Below are 21,924 nucleotides of genomic sequence, written 5' to 3'. Positions count from 1 at the left end.
TAATCCACCATCATGAGCTGTGACAGTGGGAGGAAGAGGGAGCAGAAAGCCCCAGCTCTACCCACCTTTCTGTGGTCTCAGTTTCCTCCCAAACCCAAAGGATCTGTATTTAGAAAGTTTTTTTTTTTCCTAGTTCTAGAATTCCTATGATATTGTGAATCTTGGTGAGCTCAGGTAATCAAGGGCAGTGCTATCCTAGAGAAAAAACGTCCACAAATAGACCCATAGGTTCTCAGTTAAATTCTTCAGTGTTGGGATGACAGGATTTTTGATTGAGACATTTGCTAAAATTCTCAGACTGAATCTGAAGGTGGCAATCTCAGAAAATTGTAAGAAACTTTAGACTACAAGCTTTCCAAAAACCAGGTACAGCCTTAGAGAATTTATATCAAGTTTTGGTGCTTGTTATAGAAGACACCTAGATCACCATGCTTCAGGGAATATGAGGGTTGTGAGAACATGTGGAGACTTCTTAATGCATGACAGCTAAAGCTGTATTTCAAAACGAGCCTTACTCCCTGGTACTCATGCAACAGTGTGATCCTATTTTCCTTGCCTGCCCCTGTCAAACACTTCCACATTGTAGAGAAGGATCAGAAAGAATATGGAACAGTTGTCCTCCAAGACAGAGAACATTGTACCTATTTCTTTTTTTTTTTTTGAGACAGTCTCACTCTGTCACCCAGGCTGGAGTGCAGTGGCGTGGTCTTGGCTCACTGCAACCTCTGCCTCCCAGGTTCAAGTGACTCTCTTGCCACAACCTTCTGAGTAGCTGGGATTACAGGCGCCTGATGCCACGCTCAGCTAATTTTTTGTATTTTTAGTAGAGATGGGGTTCCACCATGTTGGTCAGGCTGGTCTTGAACTCCTGACCTTGTGATCTGCCCGCCTTGGCCTCCCAAGGTGTTGCGATTACAGGCATGAACCACTATGTGCAGCCTGTGTCTATTACTATGTCCCCAGTGGTATCTACCTCATCTTGCCCAATCAGCACAGAAAAGTTTACTTAACTTAAAAAACAGTTTTGTGTGCATAGGTACATAAACCGTCATTAAAAGCAACTTGAACACAAAGCTGAAAGCCTGACCTAGACATTTACAGAAACAGCACCTTTTCTAAAAGCCTTCATTTCAACTCTCTTCCCTGCTCACACCTGTTCCCCAAGTCCCCATGTCTAATACTTACAGTGGCCACAGGGGACCCAGTTCATCACAAACCACCAGATGTTCAGCATCGAGGCATGGTGGTAGACGTGCAGGACCGTGATCTGATGGTTGTTCTTGCGCAGGATGAAGAAGAAGGTGTCCATAAACTCTATGAGTTTGGAGAAGTAGTACCACCAGAGGACACGGATAATCTAAGAGGAAAGGGTCAAAGATTTAAGGCTTATCCTCATGGCTTCTCTGGAATATTGCCGCTGATATGTTTCACTAACATCCAAAAATCTGATGTCACCTCGGAGAAGCCCGAGTGGCCCAAAGGCTCTTAATGTCCTTCAGTGGCTGGACCTCTGGTCACTCTCCAAGTACCTTTAACCAAAGAACATGATTGGGTTGGGACAGCAGGAGGGGTTTGAAATGACTTCAGGGAATGTTTTAAAAGGGTCCCTGACACACTTCGAGACTAACAAAAACAGGAGGCTCAAGGTTCAAAACCTTGAAGTCTGTCTATTCCCTCTGGAAGCAGCCTGCAGAGCCATTAGCAGAGAAAAAACATCTGAAAAACGCTTTTGATTTCAGGGGCTGGCATGGGGCAGCTGACCTGATATGAGACACAGAAGAAAAGGAATCAGAACCTTCACTGTCAGGTCTCTGCCCAATTAAACATGTCAAACAGGTGCTCTAAAGAGATGACTGCCCATGCTGAGCTGCGACTATCAGCCTGTGATTTAAAAGAAACCTCATGAGTGGAAGTCAGATTTTATTTTTAACAACACTACTCGGAAAAAAAGTACTTAGACGAATTATTTTAAAAATGTAAGACATTGCTTTTATGATTCTGTTTGTATAAATATACTGACAAATGCATGTGATTTTTTCCTGCCAACGGTTAACAGGAGTTATTTTTACAGAGAGGGATGCTTTAGTTTTTATTTTATACCTTTCATGTTCAAATATTCATACGATGTGTATATATTGCCTTTTTTATTCTTTTAAAAAAGTCAACAGGGATTGCCTGGGCAGTGAGGTTATGGGCCATTTTGTATTTTATACAATTTCTTTATTTAAAAAACCCAACACTTATAAAGTTTCTGAAAAAGAGACAGTACCTTCATATCTGATTCTCCTGCTGTGCGTGTGCCCTGACAGAAGAAGTTGTATTTGCCTTCCCATACTCCTGTTACTAACTAAAAAAGAAGAAAAGGCCAGTCACCAACAGCATCAGAGCCATGTAAAGTCCTGATTGAACTTTATTAGTTGCAGAATCTGTGAAAATTTACCTTGGGCTGTGCTGAGCCAAGTTTGCTCTGAGAGAAAACAATTGTAGGGAAGTATAAACAAAAGGAATGCTTTAATGACTTTAGCCTCAATTTCCTAAGGGGTAGGCTTGAAAGGCACTCCCAGGCTGCTGCCCTCAGAAACCCTCCTTTACCATGCTGCCTCTCTGCAAGAACCCTCAGCCTTTCACCCCCTTGGTCCTAGTACATGTGCTCAGACCAATCCAATTACAGGTGATCTGCTCTGCCTCGCAGAGGCCTCTGGCCGCTTTCCCTAAGCCAGTGTTCCTCAAACTTGAGTGTGCAGCATCAGAATTACCTGAGGGCGAGGTAAATCACCTGAGGGTGAGGACCAAAATATGGATCCCTGGGACTGTTTCTGATCCAGTAGGTCTGGGGGCCAAGAATCTGTATTGCTAGCAAGGTCCAGGTGATACTGATACTGCTGATGTAGAAACCATACTCTGAGAACCACTGCTGCAGGCCCAGGGATAATTTAGTCCAACTTTATCTTCATCACTTTCTGTTGTTGTACAATCATCTGGATCCATGAATTAGGCTTCACAGACTGAAGAAACTGTGCCCATGCCTCAGAATCACTTGCAGCACAGTAGGCACTGTGCTATCATAGAGAGGATCCCAGAATTGGGGTGCAGGCTCTACATTACAGCCTGACAGTTACCACTGGCCCACCCCCCTCAATGGGCCAGAGATAACTGCAGGGCTGTGATGTAGAGCCTGCACCCCAATTCTTGTGTTCCCTGTCCTTGAACACAAGAGTTTAGCTTGGCGAGCAACAGAGATTCTTCCCAGGGAACAAGAGGCAATTACAAGGATCTGAAGACACCATGTAATATCTCCACCCAGTATGACCCTAGAAATAAATGCCAAAAATGGGTGCAGCCGCTGCACTCACACTGGGTATCCTGCCTTCTATCTGATTTTTCTTTGGTTATCTTTCTTCTTGCCATTTTCCTTCTGCTTTGTCATCTTCTATACATAAAAAAGCACTGAGAGTTAACAGGTTTTTCATAGCCAAAGAAGAGCACAAGGATTTAGCATGGGGGAAGCTCAGTTCATGATGAAGAGCCATGGATTAGGAGGAAGGCTTGAGTGCCGGCCCAGTACCTGGGGCCAGTCAGCTAATTCCCGTGGGCTCTCGTGTTTACTGTAAAAGGATGAGGTTGAACTAAATTATCTCTAAAGGGTCTGTTCCAATCTTCTGTAACTTCATGTTAACATTTTAAAAAGAGATCAGTACCCACATGGTAATTAGTTAGAAGATATATTAACTTTTTGGTCTTACACCACTCTCTAAAGTCATGGTCAGTCAAGCGGATCCATGCAGGCTGATGAGAAGTTCTAAGAAGCAAGACACAAAGCATGAATCCAAAGTGGGGTGGAGGCGGGGGGAGGATGTTGGCATGTGCTCTTGACACCTGGGGTTGAGAGGAAAGGGTCAGCTTAGCACAGTGCACTCTTCGCTGCCCTTCTTTCCACCCCAGGGGGAAACTGAGGAACTACCTCCTGTGGCCTGAGGGTACAGAAAGGGAGCTGGTGCTTCTTGATGAAATGTTCACAGGACAACCGTGAATGAGAAAAATAAGGACAATGCAGTAAGGTTTTCATGAAGATAAACTAGTGCAATGTAAAAGACACTCTTTTTTAAAACAGCAGCTTTTCTTGGCAAAATTAAAAACCTACTAACATATGACTGTCTTCATCAGAGATATTCTTGGAAATTTTACCATTTTATGAATCTTAAATCTAGAACCTACCATCACTGCTTTTTCCAGCGACTATTTTGGTTTATGGTGTCCTGAGACATTCTGAGTTGGTTTTGCTTTTGTCAGTTTTAAAATAGGATGGCTGGTGTGTGCGCACGCGTGGAGGTGTAGATGACTGCATTCATGAATGTCTACCTTGGCAGGGGTGGGGAAAATCAAGGGAGCTCTCTGAAGAAGAAGAGGACAAATCCTCTTTCGTAATTCTGCAGGTGCCTCAGCTCAAGGATGAGTACGAGCTGAAGGGGTCTTGTTAACTCAGCAGAAGGGACTCTTGGACACATGCTTCCTTTCTTTTTAAGAAGGAATCCAGGTGGGATTGCCTTGACTCTTTAAACTAGTTAATCTAAAATTCCATTTGCTCCCCCGACCCCATAAACGGGGAAGGGGAATCCATGTATAAAACACCTGCTGTCTTTGGAGGCTAAGGAACTCAAACCCGGGTTTTGGGTGGTGAGCTTTTTTCACTCCTGAAGCATAAACCAGGTATACACACAAGAAGCTGCTCACCCGGTGCCACTCCACTTGACCTAAGCCTACCATTCCTCTGCCACCTGTTGAGGTTCCGCAGGAGCTCTGTCATGCTTGAATGCAACACTCCCTCCATTGCTACTGCCACCTAACACTTCTACTGGGGCCGCTGTGCCCCTCAAACCACTGAATTCCGTATTTCCATATTTAAAATCCTCTAGTGATTCATCATTGCCTTTGGAATAAAACCCTGAATCCTAGGTGCAGTGTCCAGGGTCTTCCATAATGTGCTCCCAAGTTTATCTGCCACTCCTCCCCTACCTACAGGCAAACTGGACCTCTTCCTATTCTCCAAACATGCCCTTCCTTAACCACTACACAGTGGCCAAGGGGAAAGAGCATTGGTTTGAGTATTTCCCCATTAAACCCTAGCTTTCTCACGTTTTGCTAGGTGACCTTGGGTAACGTATTCCGAAATTTTAAACTTCAGTTTCCTCAGTCCTCAAATGGCATAAACATAGGCTCCCCCCATGAAGTACATAATGCCTGTCTCACTCAATGTGGTACATAGGATTAAACATAAGTGTTGGTAGTGACCATTATTTAACTCTTTTCAACTAGAATGCTCTCTGCACTGACGTATCCCATCTCCAGCACTCAAAATCCTATCTATTCTTCAAAGTTCAGTTAAAATTCTATTTTCTTCATGATTACTCCCTTGAGCAATAGAGCCTGAGGTCTATTCTCCTTCCTCTACCCTCACCTCTCCGGGACCTGTAGCTGATGCTCACATGCACCCTTTGTTAACGGGCCTGTCTTGTGCTCTTCTGTAAGATTTTGAAAGGTGGTGACTGTGGCTCCTCCATCCGTACCAACATATTCCAGCACAGGGATTAATGCACCAGAGATGTCAAACAAATATTTGCTAAACTAATGACAAAGAGTTCAAGACAGTCATTTCTTTCCCCTAAATCTAGGCCTAATGTTTCATGTGCAGCAACAAGAGAGAGCTTCATTTCATTTCTGCTTTGCAAATGGAAAAATTAAAATACCAGAAAGTATTTTAAATGAGGCTTGACTTTGTGATGATATTCATCTGAACCCTGTTCACAAGATGAAAACTCTTCATCATCAATTTCATAATGGGGACATGGAAATTCTCAAATCTCCCTGGCTTCAGAGAGTATAGAATAATTTAACAAATCAAGACCAAGGACCTGAGTTGAAGCTTATCCACCTAAGATCCTCATCGAACCTCCATAAAATGGGTTAGCAGTAGAGGGCTCTGCTCCCTCCATTCCCCCTCAGAAGATAGCAATGTGTCCATGGGTAGGGAACTCCAAAGGTGCTCAAAGCAAAGGACTGACCCCTCCTCTAGCCCCACTAGGAGCACATCACAGGAGACAATCCTCTAATCAAAGTCACGTTAGCCAGCTTTCCCTTAGGGACTCAGGCCTGACTTCTTTCCAAAGAGCTGTTTTGGTCAATTTCCCAGAAATTCTTCAAGTTGCATGTGAGCAGACACTACAGGGTGACAGGACTCAGTAGGCTGGAGAAAGTGAAGTACTGAAAATAAGGGCAGGTGTCTGTCTACCTTGGATTTCTGATAATCAGCTCAAAGGAGGGCAGGACTATACTACAATGAAAAAGCAGGCCATCACAAACACCTACGCAATTTTCCATACCATTGGCAACTCCAAGAAACACCGAGGGGCATTATTTCCATGGCTTTTTCAGGGAACTGAGATACAAACGGTACCACTGCAAAGCTTTATGTGCTTCTTCCACCCTTGGAGTAAAGCAAACCTTAATTAGGCCAAGAGCATGTGAAGAGTTATAATTAAAAGCTAGCTACAAGCTTTCTTTTCTCCATATGATATAAAGTTAATAACCCTAATGGTTTCATGCACCTTTTCAATGAAAGCAAAAAATTTAGGTGAGTACCACACCTGGTTCTGGATGACATAATTCATGGATTGAATCCTTTTTCTTTGAGACTGGGTCTGGCTGTGTTGCTCAGGCTGATATATGGCACCATCTCAGCTCACTGCAACCTCTACCTCCTGGGCTCAAGCCATCCTCCCACCTAAGTAGCTGGGACTACCAGGTGTACGCTGTCACCCTCAGACAATTTTTATAATTTTTGTAGAGATGGGGTTTCAGCATGTTGTGCAGGCTGGTCTTAAACTCCTGAGCTCAAGGGATCTGCTTGCCTTGGCCACCCAAAGTGCTGGGATTTCAGGCGTGAGCCCCTGCACCCAGCCAGGAGTAAATCATTTTTAATGCTGAGTTGACTTTTTCCATCTAATAACACATTTAACCACAAACGATTTGTAACCTTTAGCATGATAACCATTTCCATGGCACTTTCTGGAATGCTACTGAAACATCTCAGGAAACAAGGTCACTTGAAACACTTAAAGAAAAAGTAGGGAAACATCACCTTGGGTGGCCCTTATCAGCCATTAACATCAGCATCCCAAGACATCAGAGCAACAAGATAACCCCTTTCTGAAAAAGGCTGGCTGCTTTGAGTGATAAGAGCTTGATGAGCTGTATGCGTACTACCCCCTAAGCAGAAAAGGTAATGAAAAATAGACCATCCATACTCAAGTTCAACTGCATCACAGGACCTAAGGTGCTTTTCTAGGCAGTATCTCCAAGAATACGTAGGGTTGACCCTTTTCATAGCTTTGATTGTTTCTGTGTGAGTCCTCAAGTGTCTATTTTTTAGATCTGATACAAGCTTATATTTTTAATGAAAAAACAGAGACTGAGAAGTACGGCCCAGGTCACACAGCTCCTTGGTACCACTGGAATTAGCACAAAGGAATCCTGACTCTCAGTCCAAATGCACCTCAAACAGCAGTTCCAAGCATCTTTGCCCTTCTTCATCTGTTTCTGAATCCTTAGTAAGAGCACAGTAGGGATACTCTGTCCATGAAGAATTAAGTAGACCTTTAGTTGCATTGTTTTCTTCCGCAGACGTTTCGTTTAAAATTAACCACGAGCTACTCAAAACTGAAAGTATCTACTTCCTCTAGGGTCTAGCTGGTCAATCTTGGCAGTGCCATTAGGGAGTGCCAGGCCAAAGCATGTGGTTTTTAAATTTCAAATCTTTCATGTTGAGAGCATAAGGATGCCCATTAAGATAATTTCACACCCATGATCTCCAAAGGTTTTTTTTTCTTCTCTTTGTGACCAGGAACACCCTTGAGTTTCAGCTGAATGTAATACTCTTCGCTAAGTCAAAAGGACAGGTTCTGTACCCTTTAGAACAAAGCACAAAGAAACAGCCTGTCCTCAGCCCAACCTGAAACAGGGATGTCTGACATTTTCCCTGAACACTCAAGCCCTGCCCTCTTATGCTGGCAGTTCTTCTCCCTGTTCAGGCCTCCCAGAACTTTCCTTCTGTAGAAAGGGGATGGTAAGAGTGCATTAAGCATTAGATGAGTTAGCCCAATATGTGGCATGTTACAGTAGGCACCATCTGTCTTTGCTATGATCTTAGGCAAATGTTAAGTATTTCTGCTTCCAACTAGGGCTAAGGTGGTGCTCAATGTCCCAGCCAAAGTATACTTTGTGTCATTTAAAGGAAGGTCTCCAGCCTACCCACTGACTCCTGCTTTGCAGAGTTAACCCCTTTAGTTGAGGATCTGTAGATGTGCTCTTAGCTACACCAGCTGCAGAGCCAATCTTTCCAGGGGTTGCAAGGCCAGTTTAGAGGAGTGAAGATTGGCTCTGGACCAGCCCGAAGGCTTCCTCTCTGTAGAAAGCATTCCCTTTCCCTCCCCTGGGTGTGGGTGAGGAATGAAAGACGTCTGGGCTGCATCTTTCTCTCCATTCTCCCTACCGTGAGGCATTCTCTCAGGACAGTGTCAGATACACAAGGGACCCTTAACTGTTTACTTTCAGGTCCTGAGAAAAGTTACTTTCTCAGCAACAAATTTTAGTTGTAAGGAAACTAAGAGTGAAAAGTATTTTAGGCAGTGATCAGACATTTCTTGTAAGTACTAATTTCACCAGATGTTTGAACTACTCTATACCTCTGCTACATGGGAAAAAGAACAGCAAAAAGCTTTTTCAAAGTATTTTGGTAAACAAAGTAATTTTTCAAACAAAATTCAATAATCAACTGCCAGGTTGCTTAAGTGTTTTTCCAAAACCTATTTTCCCACAATAACATATCTATTTTAGGAAAGCCTGAAGGGAAAGAAAAACAACGAGACAGTTTAGAATATTATGTTTCCAAAGCAACTGCTCTGTGGTTCCATCAGATGGCCTTCAAAGCCAGAGCCCGGGGAGATGCTTTCACAGCCCACAATTACAGAGGTTAGAAAGTACCAACAAGCATCCAGTCACTAAATGCTCAACTTCTTTCATCTTTCCAATAAAAAACCATCACAAATGTTCAAAAGAAATTCAAAGGAAAGAAAACGACTTCTGGTTCTAGCAATGTAGCAAACTGAACAAAAGCAGAACCAACTCTGTCACTATAAACACAGATAGAAATGTGGTATAAAACGCAGCAGAAACCCCAATGCTACCTATAACGTGAGGTCCCCCCAACAAACTCTTCTTCAGAAAAGAGGAAGTCAGCTTAAATTCAACTCCTACTAAAATTTTTCTTTATGTGGAGAAGGCATGTGTACCTGAGATGATTCCAACAATACTAGTTTGGGATGCTTACACAGAACACTGGGCAAACCTTTACTTCTGTTTCAGGAAGTAAAGAGATTTAACATAGACAATAATTATCCCAGAGGCATGACCTCACAGATGTATCTGTAAGCAAACTTTTAATAGAATACTTAAAAGGCAACACAGCAAATGGTTAAATTTGGAGATCACTGTCATCTAATCTGCATCATGGGGGAGGGGACAATACTTCCATGTTATGGAATAAAAAAAGAGCAAGCAGTGAACTTTCAGAAGTAAAAGATGCACAACCATTTAAACTAAAAACAAAATAGATGGATGAAACAGATTAGAAACAAATGAAGGAAGTAGGAGTGACTGGAAATTTTCAAAGTACCTAAAAAGAAAAAAGATTACCTACAAATGAACAAAAGTAGGACCATAGCAGACTTCTCTGGAATAAATCTTCAAAGTGCCGAGGAAAATAACTATTAATCTAGAATTCCATGCCTTGATAAATATTATTTAAATGTAAAGTCAAATAACATGACACTCAGACTAAGAGACTGCCCTTCACAGAAAGAACTACTTAGGAGGCTGGGTGCGTGGCTCACGCCTGCAATCCCAGCACTTTGGGAGACCGAGTCGGGTGAATCACAAGGTCAGGAGATCGAGACCAGCCTGGCTATCATAGTGAAACCCCATCTCTACTAAAAATACAAAAAATTAGCTGGGCGTGGTAGCAGGTGCTTGTAGTCCCAGCTACTCAGGAGGCTGAGGCACGAGAATCGCCTGAATTCAGGAGGTGAAGGTTGCAGTGAGCCGAGATTGTGCCACTGCACTCCAGCCTGGGCGACAGAGCAAGACTCCATCTCAAAAAAAAGTGAAATCTTTTCAGACATGCATGTACATGCTTGTGTACCACACACCTCATAGGCAGTTAAAAAAAAAAAAAAAGAACTACTTAAAAAAAATTGAACCAAAAAAGAACGAATCTTTTCATTCTAGCCTAAGCCAATGAGTGTCAGTGGGGCAGGGATGGGATGCTAAGGGGTATATCATCAAAGTACTTTGAAAGGAATGCATCCTAGTCCTTGGGAACTAGGGATGGCCAAAAAGGCTGGGAAAAAAAGTCACTCTATTGGTTGGTACCACTTTTCCAACAGCATGTGTTCACTTTGTGTTACTGTGTCACATGTTTGTAATTCTGACAATTATAAAATATTTTTCAAAATATTTCAAAATTTTTCACTATTATTGTATCTGTTATGGTGATCTGTGGTTATCGAACTTTGATATTACTATTGTTATTGTTTTGAAGTGCCATGAACCACACCTATACAAGACAGCAAACGCAGTAAATATTGTGTGTGTTTTAGCTGCTCCATAGACTCGCTGTTCTCCCCAACTATCTCCTTCTTCTCTGGCCTCCTTATTCCCTGAGATACAACAATATTGAAATTGGGTTAATAATCCTACTATGGCCTCTAAGTGTTGAAGTGAAAGGGAAAGTAGAATGTCTCTCACTTTATATCAAAAGCTAGAAATGATTACGCTTAGTGAGGAAGGCAGGTGGAAAGCTGAGATAGGATGAAAGCTGGGCCTCTTTGTACCAGGTTAGCCACGTTGTGAATGCAAAGGAAAAGTTATTGAAGGACATTAAAGTGCTGTTCCAACGAACACAAAAATGATGAGAAAGCATTAATAGCCTTATTGCTGAAAGTCTGAGTGGTCTAGGGAGAAGATAAACCAACCATAACATTTCCTTAAGCCAAAATCTAATCCAGAGCAAGCTGATAACTCACTTCAATTCTGTGAAGCCCGGGAGAGGTGGTGAAGCTGCAGAAGGAAAAGGAACACTCATGGCTTCACAGAGGAATTAAATCCTTCTGCACAGTCCTCCAAAGTGAGAGGGAAACTAGCAAAGGATGGCTCATAAGGTTTCAGGGAAGAAGTCATCTCCTTAACACAAAAGGGCAAGGTCCAGCAGCAAGTACTGCTACAGAAGCTGCAGCCAGAATGACTGAATCTGACACTCTCTTGTCTTTTAATGGGGAAATTTCATTTCATTTTCATTTATCATGTTAATATTTTATACCTCGGTTTAGTGGCAGATCACTGCAATAAAATGAGTATTGCCATAAAGTAAGTCACATTATTATTTTTTTGCTTTCCCAGTGCATATAAAAGTTATGATTACATTATAGTCTATTAAGTGTGCAATTGCATTATATCTAAAAAATAAATACACATACCTTAATTTTAAAATGCTGGCCAGGCACAGTGGTACATACCTGTAATCCCAGCACTTTGGGAGGCCGAGGCGAGAGAATTGTTTGAGGCCAGGAGTTTGAGCCCAGCCTGGGCAACATAGCAAGACCCCATCTCTACAAAACATTTAAAAATTGGCCAGGCATGGCTTGAACTTATAGTCCTAGCTACTTGGGAGGCTGAGGTAGGAGGATGGCTTGTGCCCAGGAGTTCAAGGTTACAGTGAGCTATGATCACATCACTGCACTCCAGCCTGGGTGACAGAGTGGGACCCTGTTCGTAAGAAAAAAAAAAGATAAATTAAAAATAAAAATGCTGCCAGACACAGTGGTATGTGCTACAAGTTTAGTGTAGCCATGTTCATCAATGATCTTAGTTACATCTTCCAGATGTCTGACTGCAGCTTCTACAGCACACTTGCTGCTGCACCTTGCCCTTTTGTGTTATGGAGATGATTTTTCCCCTTAAACCTATGAGCCATCCTCTGCTACTTTCCAGTTCCTTCTGCAGCTTCACCACCTCTCCCAGGCTTCAGAGAACTGAAGTGAGTTAGCAGCTTGCTCTGGATTAGACTGAATGAATGACTGCATTCTCTATGCATTTATCTGGTCAAAAACCTTACCATATTTGCATAAGGAGATACGTCTAAGAAGATTTTATGCACACTATTAATTACATGACCTGCATAAACCTACACAGCTGGGCACAGTGGCTCACGCCTGTAATCCCAGCACTTTGGGAGGCCAAAGTGGGAGAATCGCTTGAGTCCAGGACTTTGAGACCAGCCTAGGCAACACAGTGAGTCAGTGCTTCTACCAATAATAAAAAAATTAGCCAGGCATGGTGGGACATGCCTGTAGTCCCAGCTACGCAGGAGGCTGAGGTGGGAGAATGACTTGAGCCCACAAGTTCTAGGCTACAGTGGGTGAGCTATGATTGTGCCAACGTAATCCAGCCCGGGTGACAGAGCTGGACTCTGTCTCAAAAAACAACAAAAAACAATCTTAACAACCTACATATCCATCCAAAGAAACACTTATAAAATGGTGTAATAAATTCCAACACTGAAATACTACAAAGCAGTTAAAATGAATTTAATTTATAATTAACTATACTTAGCATAATTATATAATTATAATTAATAAATTAGATTTATATGACTCAAGATAAATTCATCAAAAATGACTGAAAAAATCGACTTGAGTTTAATTATATACCATTCATGTATAGTTTTTAAAAACTATCTTAGAATATACTATGTATTGTCATGTATACAGATACATGCAGTAAAAATATATCCAGAGGAAAACTGTACAAACTTTAGAAGAGGTGTGGAAAGGGACTGTACTTTAGATGCATTTTTGTAATATCTTCTTATTTAAACAAACAAAAAAAATCAAGCATTTATCAGGTGCACAGATATTATCTATATAATTTTATTTTAATTATTTTCAAGTAGTTCCAAAATTACAATTTAAAATAAAAATTTTAAAGGAGAAGAAAGAATAAGTTTGGATTTATGCCAAGCCAGATGCATCCATCCAACTATCAATTTTTTTTTCAAAATTACATTTTAAGTGTGCTGAATATTTTAAAACTCATTCTCTCACACTATTCACAACATGAGTTTTAACTGCAAGGGAGGAAACATATATAGATACTCAAAAAATAATCTTGTCTGTAACCCATGATTTATCTTTGACTGCTAAATAACTTGAAAATGTCATTCTTATGTTTACTTTTTTTTTTTGTATCCTAATACTCAGGATACATTTGATGTAGTAATCAGCTATAGTGACAATGGGATAAAACACCTTTTCATTCTAGCCTAAGCCAGTGAGTGTCGGCGGGGCAAGGATGAGATGCTAAGGGGCATATCATGAAAGTACTTTGAAAGGAATGCATCCTAGTCCTTGGGAACAATGGGATGGCCAAAAAGGCTGGGGGAAAAAAAATCTCTCTCTAGAGTTGAGTCCTCTCCCTCAGTACACTCATGGCTTCACAGAGGAATTGGCTCCTTTGGCGCAGTCCTCCAAAGTGAGAGGGAGACTGCCAGGCAGAAGAGGGAGTTTTAAGAGGTAGAGCCCAGAAGAATGAAAGAGCCTGGTGTTGCTGGGGTTTGAGTAGAGCTGAGCATAATGGACCAACTAAGCAAGGCCAGAGTGCCTCCTTCTGAGGAAAGGAGCCAGCCATCCTTTCAACAGTGTTCCTGGTGGATTCAAAGCCATGTGCACTGCACAGCACTGACCCTGTTTCCTGGCAGCCGCTGCTGAGTCCAAGGATCAGTGCGTGAGGCACAGGTGGATCAACGGTGTTGCTCCCTTTTGGACTGTAACAAACACAATTAGATCCTCTCTGCTTAGGGTCTAAGAGGTCAGAGGCACAGTAGGAGAAGAGTAGGCACATTAAATGGCTTCACATGAGGACAGAGCAGCTGCCTAAGATGGAAACCACCTGTAACATTCTAACAAAGGAGTTAAAAGTGGCTTTGATAGCTCACTGGGCGGGTTGGGGAAACCTGGTCCAGTAGATAAGGCAGAGTGAAGGAAAGCCACCGTTTGGCACCATATAGGCAGAGGTTCTCAATTTTGGGACTGGAGACAAGAGAAAAGACAGATGGATAGTCTGAAAAATCAGGCTTCTCTTCAGAAGACATATGCCCTGAATGGTTAAAAGGCACAGATTTTTATATTTGCTGTAAAGGCACAATTTCACAAAGCTAAGTAACTAATGCAAACTGTTTCTCTTCTATAACTTGAAATTTCATTTCTGAGCCTTCACCACAGACAGTGATGTTAGAAAACCCCTAATAAGCAAAAGCGAAAAGGATTGCTATAAATCCAATACTTTCAAATTAAAACATACTACTAATTCAAATATGTTTCAAATCTGGGATCTATGACCTTTTTCCTGGAAATAAACACTAAAGTTAATGAGATAATTAGAAGTAATACCTCTTCTCTCCTTTTAATTTTGTTTCTACCAAATACACAAACTATGAACAACTCTGTATTCCTACTACATTTTAAACTCAGTTTCAAAGTTTTAAAATGTGGATTTGGTTATTTTCCTTCTAGTAAATTTAAAGTTTCAATGACTCCCTTTCATTTCCTTCTGATCATCTCCCTTCTTTAAAGGACTTCTTCCTATTGGCCAGATGTGGTGGTTCACGTCTGTAATCCCAGCAGTTTGGGAGTCAGAGGTGGGTGAATCACTTGAGCCTAGGAGTTCAAGACCAGCCTGAGCAACATGATGAAACCTCGCCTCTGTGAAAAATACAAAAAATCAGCTAGGTGTGGTGGCATGTTCCTGTAGTCCCCAGCCACTAGGAAGGCTGAGGTGGGAGGATCACTTAAGCTCGGGAGGCGAGGATGCAGTGAGCACCACTGCACTCCAGCCTGGGCAACAGAGTGAGACCCTGTCTCAAACAAACAAAAAAATTAAAAAAAACCCCACTTCTTCCTGTCTCCTTTAAGTGACAGTTAATTTTATTTGTATTAATCTAGAACTCACTAAAGCAGTGGGAATTTATGCCACAGAATTAAATAACAAAAATACCTAAGACTACTTATTAAAAAAATTCTTTACAGCCGCAAATATGTAGATAAGCAGGAAGGTAAATAAAAACTAAAATAATGACCATTACAGATGTGTGCCCACAGGAGAATGGCTCTAACTCCTGGGACATTTCTCTAAAACGAGTTCCACAGTAAAACTCCATGACTGACCTTCTGTGTCTTAAGCATTCAATGGAGTAGAAATGCTAAGTAAAAAAAATGGTTGGGCACGGTGGCTCACCCCTGTAATCCCTGCACTTGGGAGGCCGGGGCGGGTGGATCACCAGAGGTCAGGAGTTTGAGACCAGCCTGGCCAACTTGGTGAAAAACCCCGTCTCTACTAAAAATACAAAATATTAGCCGGGAGTGGTGGCGCGTGCCTGTTTCAGCTACTTGGGAGGCTGAGGCAAGAGAATCGCTTGAAGCTAGGAGGCGGAGGTTGCAGTGAGCTTAGATTGTGGCACTGCACTCCAGGCTGGGCAACAAGAGTGTAACTCTGTCTCAAAAAACAAAACGAAAAAAAAAACAGAAAAAGAAAAAGGTACAGCTAAAATGAAATTCAAAGTTTGAAAAAGGACATATGATAATGGATTTACTGGGTTTTACATATGTATAGGAGAAAAATCAGAGAAAAGTCAAATGTAAATACCATCAATTTGGAGCACTAGGGCTTATTTTCAACATGGGCATATCTGATCTGGATAGCTTTCTGTAAACTCGATTTAAGGAAATATTGCCTCCTTGTCTATTCCCTCTTATGGACTCTAAACTGTGAGTTAAAAATGTAGTTTCCCTATTCTGTATATTTCTTAAATTTCTGTATTCAGTGCTTAATCACTGCTCAAAGTTTTCTGTTCTCACCAAGCTATCAGAGGAAAATCTATACTTTCTATTACAATGTGTTCAGAGCCCCCTACAACCACTCAGATACACACAGCTATAATTTATACAGCATTTTCCTTCTCCTCTTTACCAGGAAATCATCTGCTTAAGAGAGGATAAATGATGGAATTATAGCTATATATCCAGGGCTTAAGAAATATATAAGGCAAACGCTTAAGTTCTCTAAGAATTAATCATATGAAATATTTTTCTCTATAATGTTGCTACGGGCAATAATAAACTCTTACATAAGAGTTCTCTTAAATAAATGGCTCTATTATCTATCAATTATGAAAAAGTAAACAGTTCACTCTGAAAAACCTGACAGCTTGCTGTGGTTTGTCCCTTGAACACAGAGATGTGCACAGTGCTGGGGCCAGGAGTCACTCCTGTGCACTTCCCCTGCCTCCAGTCCTGCAATCTCCATCTTGGAGGCTAATTAAACTGCCTTCATTCTAGAATAGGACAGAAAAAAAGCAAAAAAAAAAAAAAAAAAAAAGAGTTGTAAGTATTTCTTGGAGTGTCAAGCATAAAAGCAATGCTAGTAGCAGCTACCATTATAGTCAGAATATACCTTGGCTTATGAAACATACATGGGAGAACAAGACACAGATATCCCACAGCTGCAACGCCTCTGATAATCAAACACGCTTTCACACGCCCACATTCCTGCACTCCACCACATGCAGCCAGGGAGACACCATCACGGCCTGAGGCTGATGGAGAATTCATTTTTTCCCCTGAACACTAATTTTAAGATTCATGTTTGTATCTACCCTTTCCCTCCCACCTCTACCTTCTTCTTTACTACTCCTTGAAGAACTAAAACCAAAATAAAACACTGAAAACCTATACAGAAGTGCTTGAACATTTGTTTTATCCATAGCTTAATTCTCTAGAAGACTTGGAAATAGGTTTGTGTTTTAAGCATGAAAAGTGAGTAGGCTTTCCCAGAAAAATGTACACAAACTGCTTACCACCGGAGAGCAGCTTTCCTCCTCCTTTTACCTTTAAAGGCTATAGTGTTATCCCTTCAAAACAGGGAGAAGGGTTTATTCTGATTTTTCTTCCATTTTTAAGCTATAATATTTGCCTTTGAGATCATCAAATGTGATTTTCAAAAGAAACTGTGATATAAAAGAAATAACTGGGCCTGAACTCACACAGACAATTCAAAACCTAAATGTAGATATCACCAGTCACTCTTCTTAGCTTTTAAAAAACAACTGTGAGATTTGACAAGTTATCAGATCAAACAGAGGGTGATATACCACAAAACATACCAAACACAAGTACCACCCACTTCCTTCCTCCTCTACCTTCAAACAAGAAGCAAGTACTTATTAATGCTTAATAATAAAATGCTCTCATATGTGTTTTTCACATTTTGTTCATTTTCCATTCTGTATTTTGCTTGCATGAAAGTATTTCTAAAAATATTTTAATTTTGAATATCATATGAAACATAACAAAAGAACCAATAACAAAGGCTTCTATTTTAGCTATTCTAGAAGGCATATTTGTATAAACAACTCTGACATTTTGAAAAATCAATTTTAAAACACACTCAAAATGCATTAAGATACTTGCTCACCCAGTTGTCTCTACACCCCAAGTGGCCACCTTTCCTCATTTAGGAATACAATTCAGGACAGCAATATGAGTGCATTTAAGTGAGAGGAAGACCTTTGACTTACCTCACAGAACATATACAGAGACAGCAGTGTAAGTCCAAGATTATACACCACTAAAATCCCCCGGCAAGAGAATGGCTGTTTATTCCTCATGTATTTTGGTCCCAGCCATACAACTAGTAAATATATGACAGAGCAGATAAATGTAGGTATATAATTGTCCAGTAGAAACCATCCTTTTACTCTGGTATCTGAAAAAAAAATTAATCATATATAAAAATAATCACAACTTTTCAAACATTAAAAATATTTCTCTAACCTCGATGATATAAAAATCATCTGGTGTTAATGTTCCTAATTCCAATAAAGCAATCAGGAGAGGAGGCATGAATTTTCAATACATATCCAACAAGGTGAAGCTCCTTATTACAGCTCTGAATAACAACATATTATTCATGATTTTTGCTAAGTAAAATCATAATAAAAATATTCTTTCCAAATAATTTAAGAAGAAAACAAAGAGAAGGCTACATTTCCCATTAACTGGATTTATTAACCAGGTTTACTGGATTACACATAGGGTGATGAAACCCAAGAAATGGCAGTCACTGAACTCTGAAGTCCTCCATCATCTCAGTCGAGTGTCAACAAGTGTGGCCAGCACGTGCAGACTCAGAAAATGTGCCGCTTAGCCAGGTTAGTGACACTGGCACTGATCAGAAAGGCAGTATCTGCTATGAGTGTAATGGTCAACAGCAGAGGGGACAATGATTTATAAACAAAACAAAGGCCGGATGCAGTGGCTCACACCTGTAATCCCAGCACTTTGGGAGGCCGAGGCGGGCGGATCACCTGAGGTCAGGAGTTCGAGACCAGCCTGGCCAACATGGTGAAACCCTGTCTCTACTAAAAATACAAAAATTAGCTGGGCATAGTGGCATGCACCTGTAATCCCAGCTACTCGGGAGGCCTAGGTGGGAGAATCGCTTGAACTTGGGAGGTGGAGGTTGCAGTGAGCTGAGATCGTGCCACTGCACTCCAGCCTGAGCAACAGAGCGAGACTCCATCTCAAAAATAAAAATAAATAAAAACAAAAACAAAACATGAAGGTGAAGCAGCAATGATCAGATAAGTGCCTACTTAAAGTTCAGTATTTAAGGAACTGAGGAGTAGTAACTTGAGAGAGAAGACCTAGGTGGATCCAAGGGAGCTATTGGTATAGGAAGGGCCTCCCCTGCCCCATTCCTTCTTAGGCAGGGAGGATGAGGGAGAGGAAAACAGGTCAAGTAGCTGCCAGCAGCAAACTGACAACCTCTTCTTGGATGGCGGGAAACTCCTTGACAGCCAGACACCCTAGGTGTTATCTGTCCCCTGAAAAATTCAACTTCATCCTCTGGCTGACCCCAGCGAGCTGCCTCTGGAGCATGCTTCCCTTAACACCCTGCTACGATCATCCCCCAAAACCTGTGGCTCCTCAATCTCAACTACCCACCAAGGCTCACAACTCCAGAGCTTGAGGCACATGCAGCATTCACCTTTACGGAGAAGCAGCAGTTGGGAGGATTTTGACCCCTCCCAGGCTGGACCATCTTGCTACTTTCTCCACTAGTTTTCTCCTTGGTTTCACAGAACAAGGCTCAATAAAGCATATGTCCACGTGAGGAACTGACTGTCAGTCTTCCTTTCTTGCACTGTACACACTAAACTTGCCCAGCATTTCTCTCATGGTTTGCTTTCTTTGGCTTCAGAGGAACTTGCCCTCTACACCCTCCCCATTAGTTATGCTAGGATCACGTGTTACTATCAGTCCTGCAGAACTGGTTGTTCTTAGAAGTCATCAGGGAAGTGGCTGCCCCAGGGACTGACTTTAAGGGGATGCTAACCACCTTTTGTTCTCAGCTTTGGGCCTTGGCTGTCAATTTTAAGAAAATCAGTTCCCACTGAGCAACTAACATTAGACTGTTATATGTTTTGTGTGAACACATATATCAAAAACAATAAATACACACAAATCTCCTTTTTTTTTTTTAACTTAAAGCTCTGATTTACACTTTGCTTTATTCATTTTGCCACAGATCTTCATTTTTCCAAATTGGCAGGTATTCATCCTCCCATGCTGCAGAGTGCTTCCAGGGCAGCTGACCTGAATTCCAGCCCCAGGTGGAGAATCCTTAGGATCTAGCCAATCTGTGGCAGTCCTAACCCACTCTTTGGCGACTGGTTCAGGCAGGAGCATGTGAAGCAACTGTGGCCAGTGAGTTCTGAGAGATGACAGCTGGCAAAGGGCTCTGGGAAATGGCTTCCTTATGTTTAAAATCATACAAATGAAACATTTTTTTCTTCCTCTGGATGTGCTGCTTGGAGCTACTACAGCCATCCTACAACTATATGAGGTGGGGGACCCATTCTGAGGATAGAGCTGCTGATACCTGGGAGTGGCAAAGTAGCAAATGACAAGAACAAGGATCCTCGGTTGTATCATACAGTCCCTGAAATAACTAAGGAATTGCCCTGCCTGGTAATGAAAGCTAGTAATTTTCATTATTGTTTTAGCCATTTAGAGTTGAATTTTTTTGTCCCTTACAGCTAAAGTAAGGCACTATCCCAATCTAAAAACATACAGATGGATCTAACTTATTCTTTTTTGTTCTTTTCAACTGGCCATACATTAGTTTACTTAACTTGTCCCCTACTGACAGGTGTCCAGATGATTCCTCGACAAATAATGCTGTAATGAGCATCCTGATCTGTATCGTTGTTTAACTGATCAAGGATAAAGTTTAGGAGTAGAATGGCTAGGTAAAAGGGCATGTGCATTTTACTTCCATCAGAAGGCAAACAACCTTTCAGAGAGGTTGCATCAATTTTGACTTTCTCCACGCCTTCACTATTATGGCAGGTGACATGAAACCTATTATTTCATCTCTGCCATGCTAATAGACTAAGTCCTTTTGTTATTTCTTTTGTACTTTAAAAATCATGAGAAACTGAGACTCTTTTTGTCTGTTTAAAAGCCATTTCCAGTTTTTCTGAGAATCTTTTGGTTAGCCTAAGAAGTTCTTTCTTTATACAAAAGACTTTAAAAGACATTTGCAAATGAAATCAAAAGAAGGCAATACGGAGCTGATTAACTTTCTAAAAGATACAGTAAGTAAGGTCCAGGTGCATATTTACCAGTGAGTTGCTGTGATATAAAATAAGAGGACCTTAAAAAGCCCTAAAATTGTAAAAGGGGAAGAGTTTTAAACTCCTATTACAACACTGTATTTTGGAAACTAGTTTCTTTTAGAGACTGCCAAGAATTGAGAAAAACATGCCACCGATAATGGTGAAATCTACCGTACTCTCAGGCTATAAGCTTTATAGCATATTTTTGAACTCCAGTTAAAGTCAATGAGAACCACCCACAGCAGGTGTCTCTGTCAGAGACTTCTCCAAACCCCTTGTTATCCAGGATAAAGTTTTGGACTTATCATAGAAAATGCTAACATTTTCTAGAATCTCCTCATGCAATATTTACAAGTGACTATAGGCAGGGAGTAATGCCGCAGAAGGTAAGCAAAAACAAAAACCACCTTACCTCGGGGGCCTAGCAATGCCTTGAAATAGGGACTAAGTGATGCATCAAAATGTTCCATTTTAAAACCTATTAAGGAAAAAAAGATACTGATTAATCTTTACTCAAAATGCTTTTATACAGTCTTTTTTTCATAAAAGAATAAATTCTTTTCAAAGAATATGTTACAGACAAGATTAAGTTCCTTAGGTTAAAAGAATATTTTTTTAATTCACTAAAGTAACTTCTGTGCCAGCTCCAACTTGAACATCAAAAGGAAACACACAATTCTGTGAATTCACTTTATAAATGAAGTGCCAGTTTTCTGAACTTCTTTTCTCAGTTCCATAAAAACTCTTTCTGTGAAGCTGAAATCTCAGTGGGGAGAAAAGTGGAACTAACTGGAATGAGAGGTGGCAGACAGGAAAAGATCCTGTCTGGGCAACAACTGAGGACTTGAGGTAAGACAAGGAAGAGCCGTATGAGGGAATGGAATACCATAGTGAAAAGACAGTTTTCTCCACTTCTTACTTTTATAAATTATTATTTTACAGTACTTCATGTCTACAATTTTAAAAAATTCAAGTATTAAAAATGAAAAAAAAAGGGGCAAAAATCTCATTAGTTCCCTCAACTGCAATCCCCAAGTCATGCGTCACAAGAAACCTAATGGTAACATTTCTGCAGTATACTT

The 21,924-nt window shown here is 41.0% G+C and overlaps 1 protein-coding gene across 5 annotated transcripts in view; it reads right to left on the bottom strand.

Annotated features, from left to right (window-relative positions):
• The window catches only part of ELOVL5 (ELOVL fatty acid elongase 5), an 80,136-nt gene that overhangs the window by 6,528 nt on the left and 51,684 nt on the right, over positions 1 to 21,924 (bottom strand). For 4 of the 5 annotated variants that reach the window (XM_012441539.3, XM_012441537.3, XM_064360976.1 and 1 more), the window contains 4 exons: positions 21,255 to 21,320; positions 17,738 to 17,925; positions 2,270 to 2,347; positions 1,186 to 1,357 (listed from right to left, as the gene is read on the bottom strand). In XM_012441539.3, the coding sequence (XP_012296962.1) occupies positions 1,186 to 1,357; positions 2,270 to 2,347; positions 17,738 to 17,925; positions 21,255 to 21,312 (496 nt within the window). In that variant the 5' untranslated portion in view covers positions 21,313 to 21,320. Of the gene's footprint in view, positions 1 to 1,185; positions 1,358 to 2,269; positions 2,348 to 17,737; positions 17,926 to 21,254; positions 21,321 to 21,924 lie in introns of those variants that run through there. The other variant, XM_012441543.3, reaches the window with a different exon arrangement.

Source organism: Aotus nancymaae, unplaced genomic scaffold, assembly GCF_030222135.1.
Source record: "Aotus nancymaae isolate 86718 unplaced genomic scaffold, 86718_ANA_hifiasm-v0.15.2.pri h1tg000040l, whole genome shotgun sequence".
Lineage (NCBI taxonomy): Eukaryota > Metazoa > Chordata > Mammalia > Primates > Aotidae > Aotus > Aotus nancymaae.
This window is presented reverse-complemented; position numbering and strand designations above follow the sequence as displayed.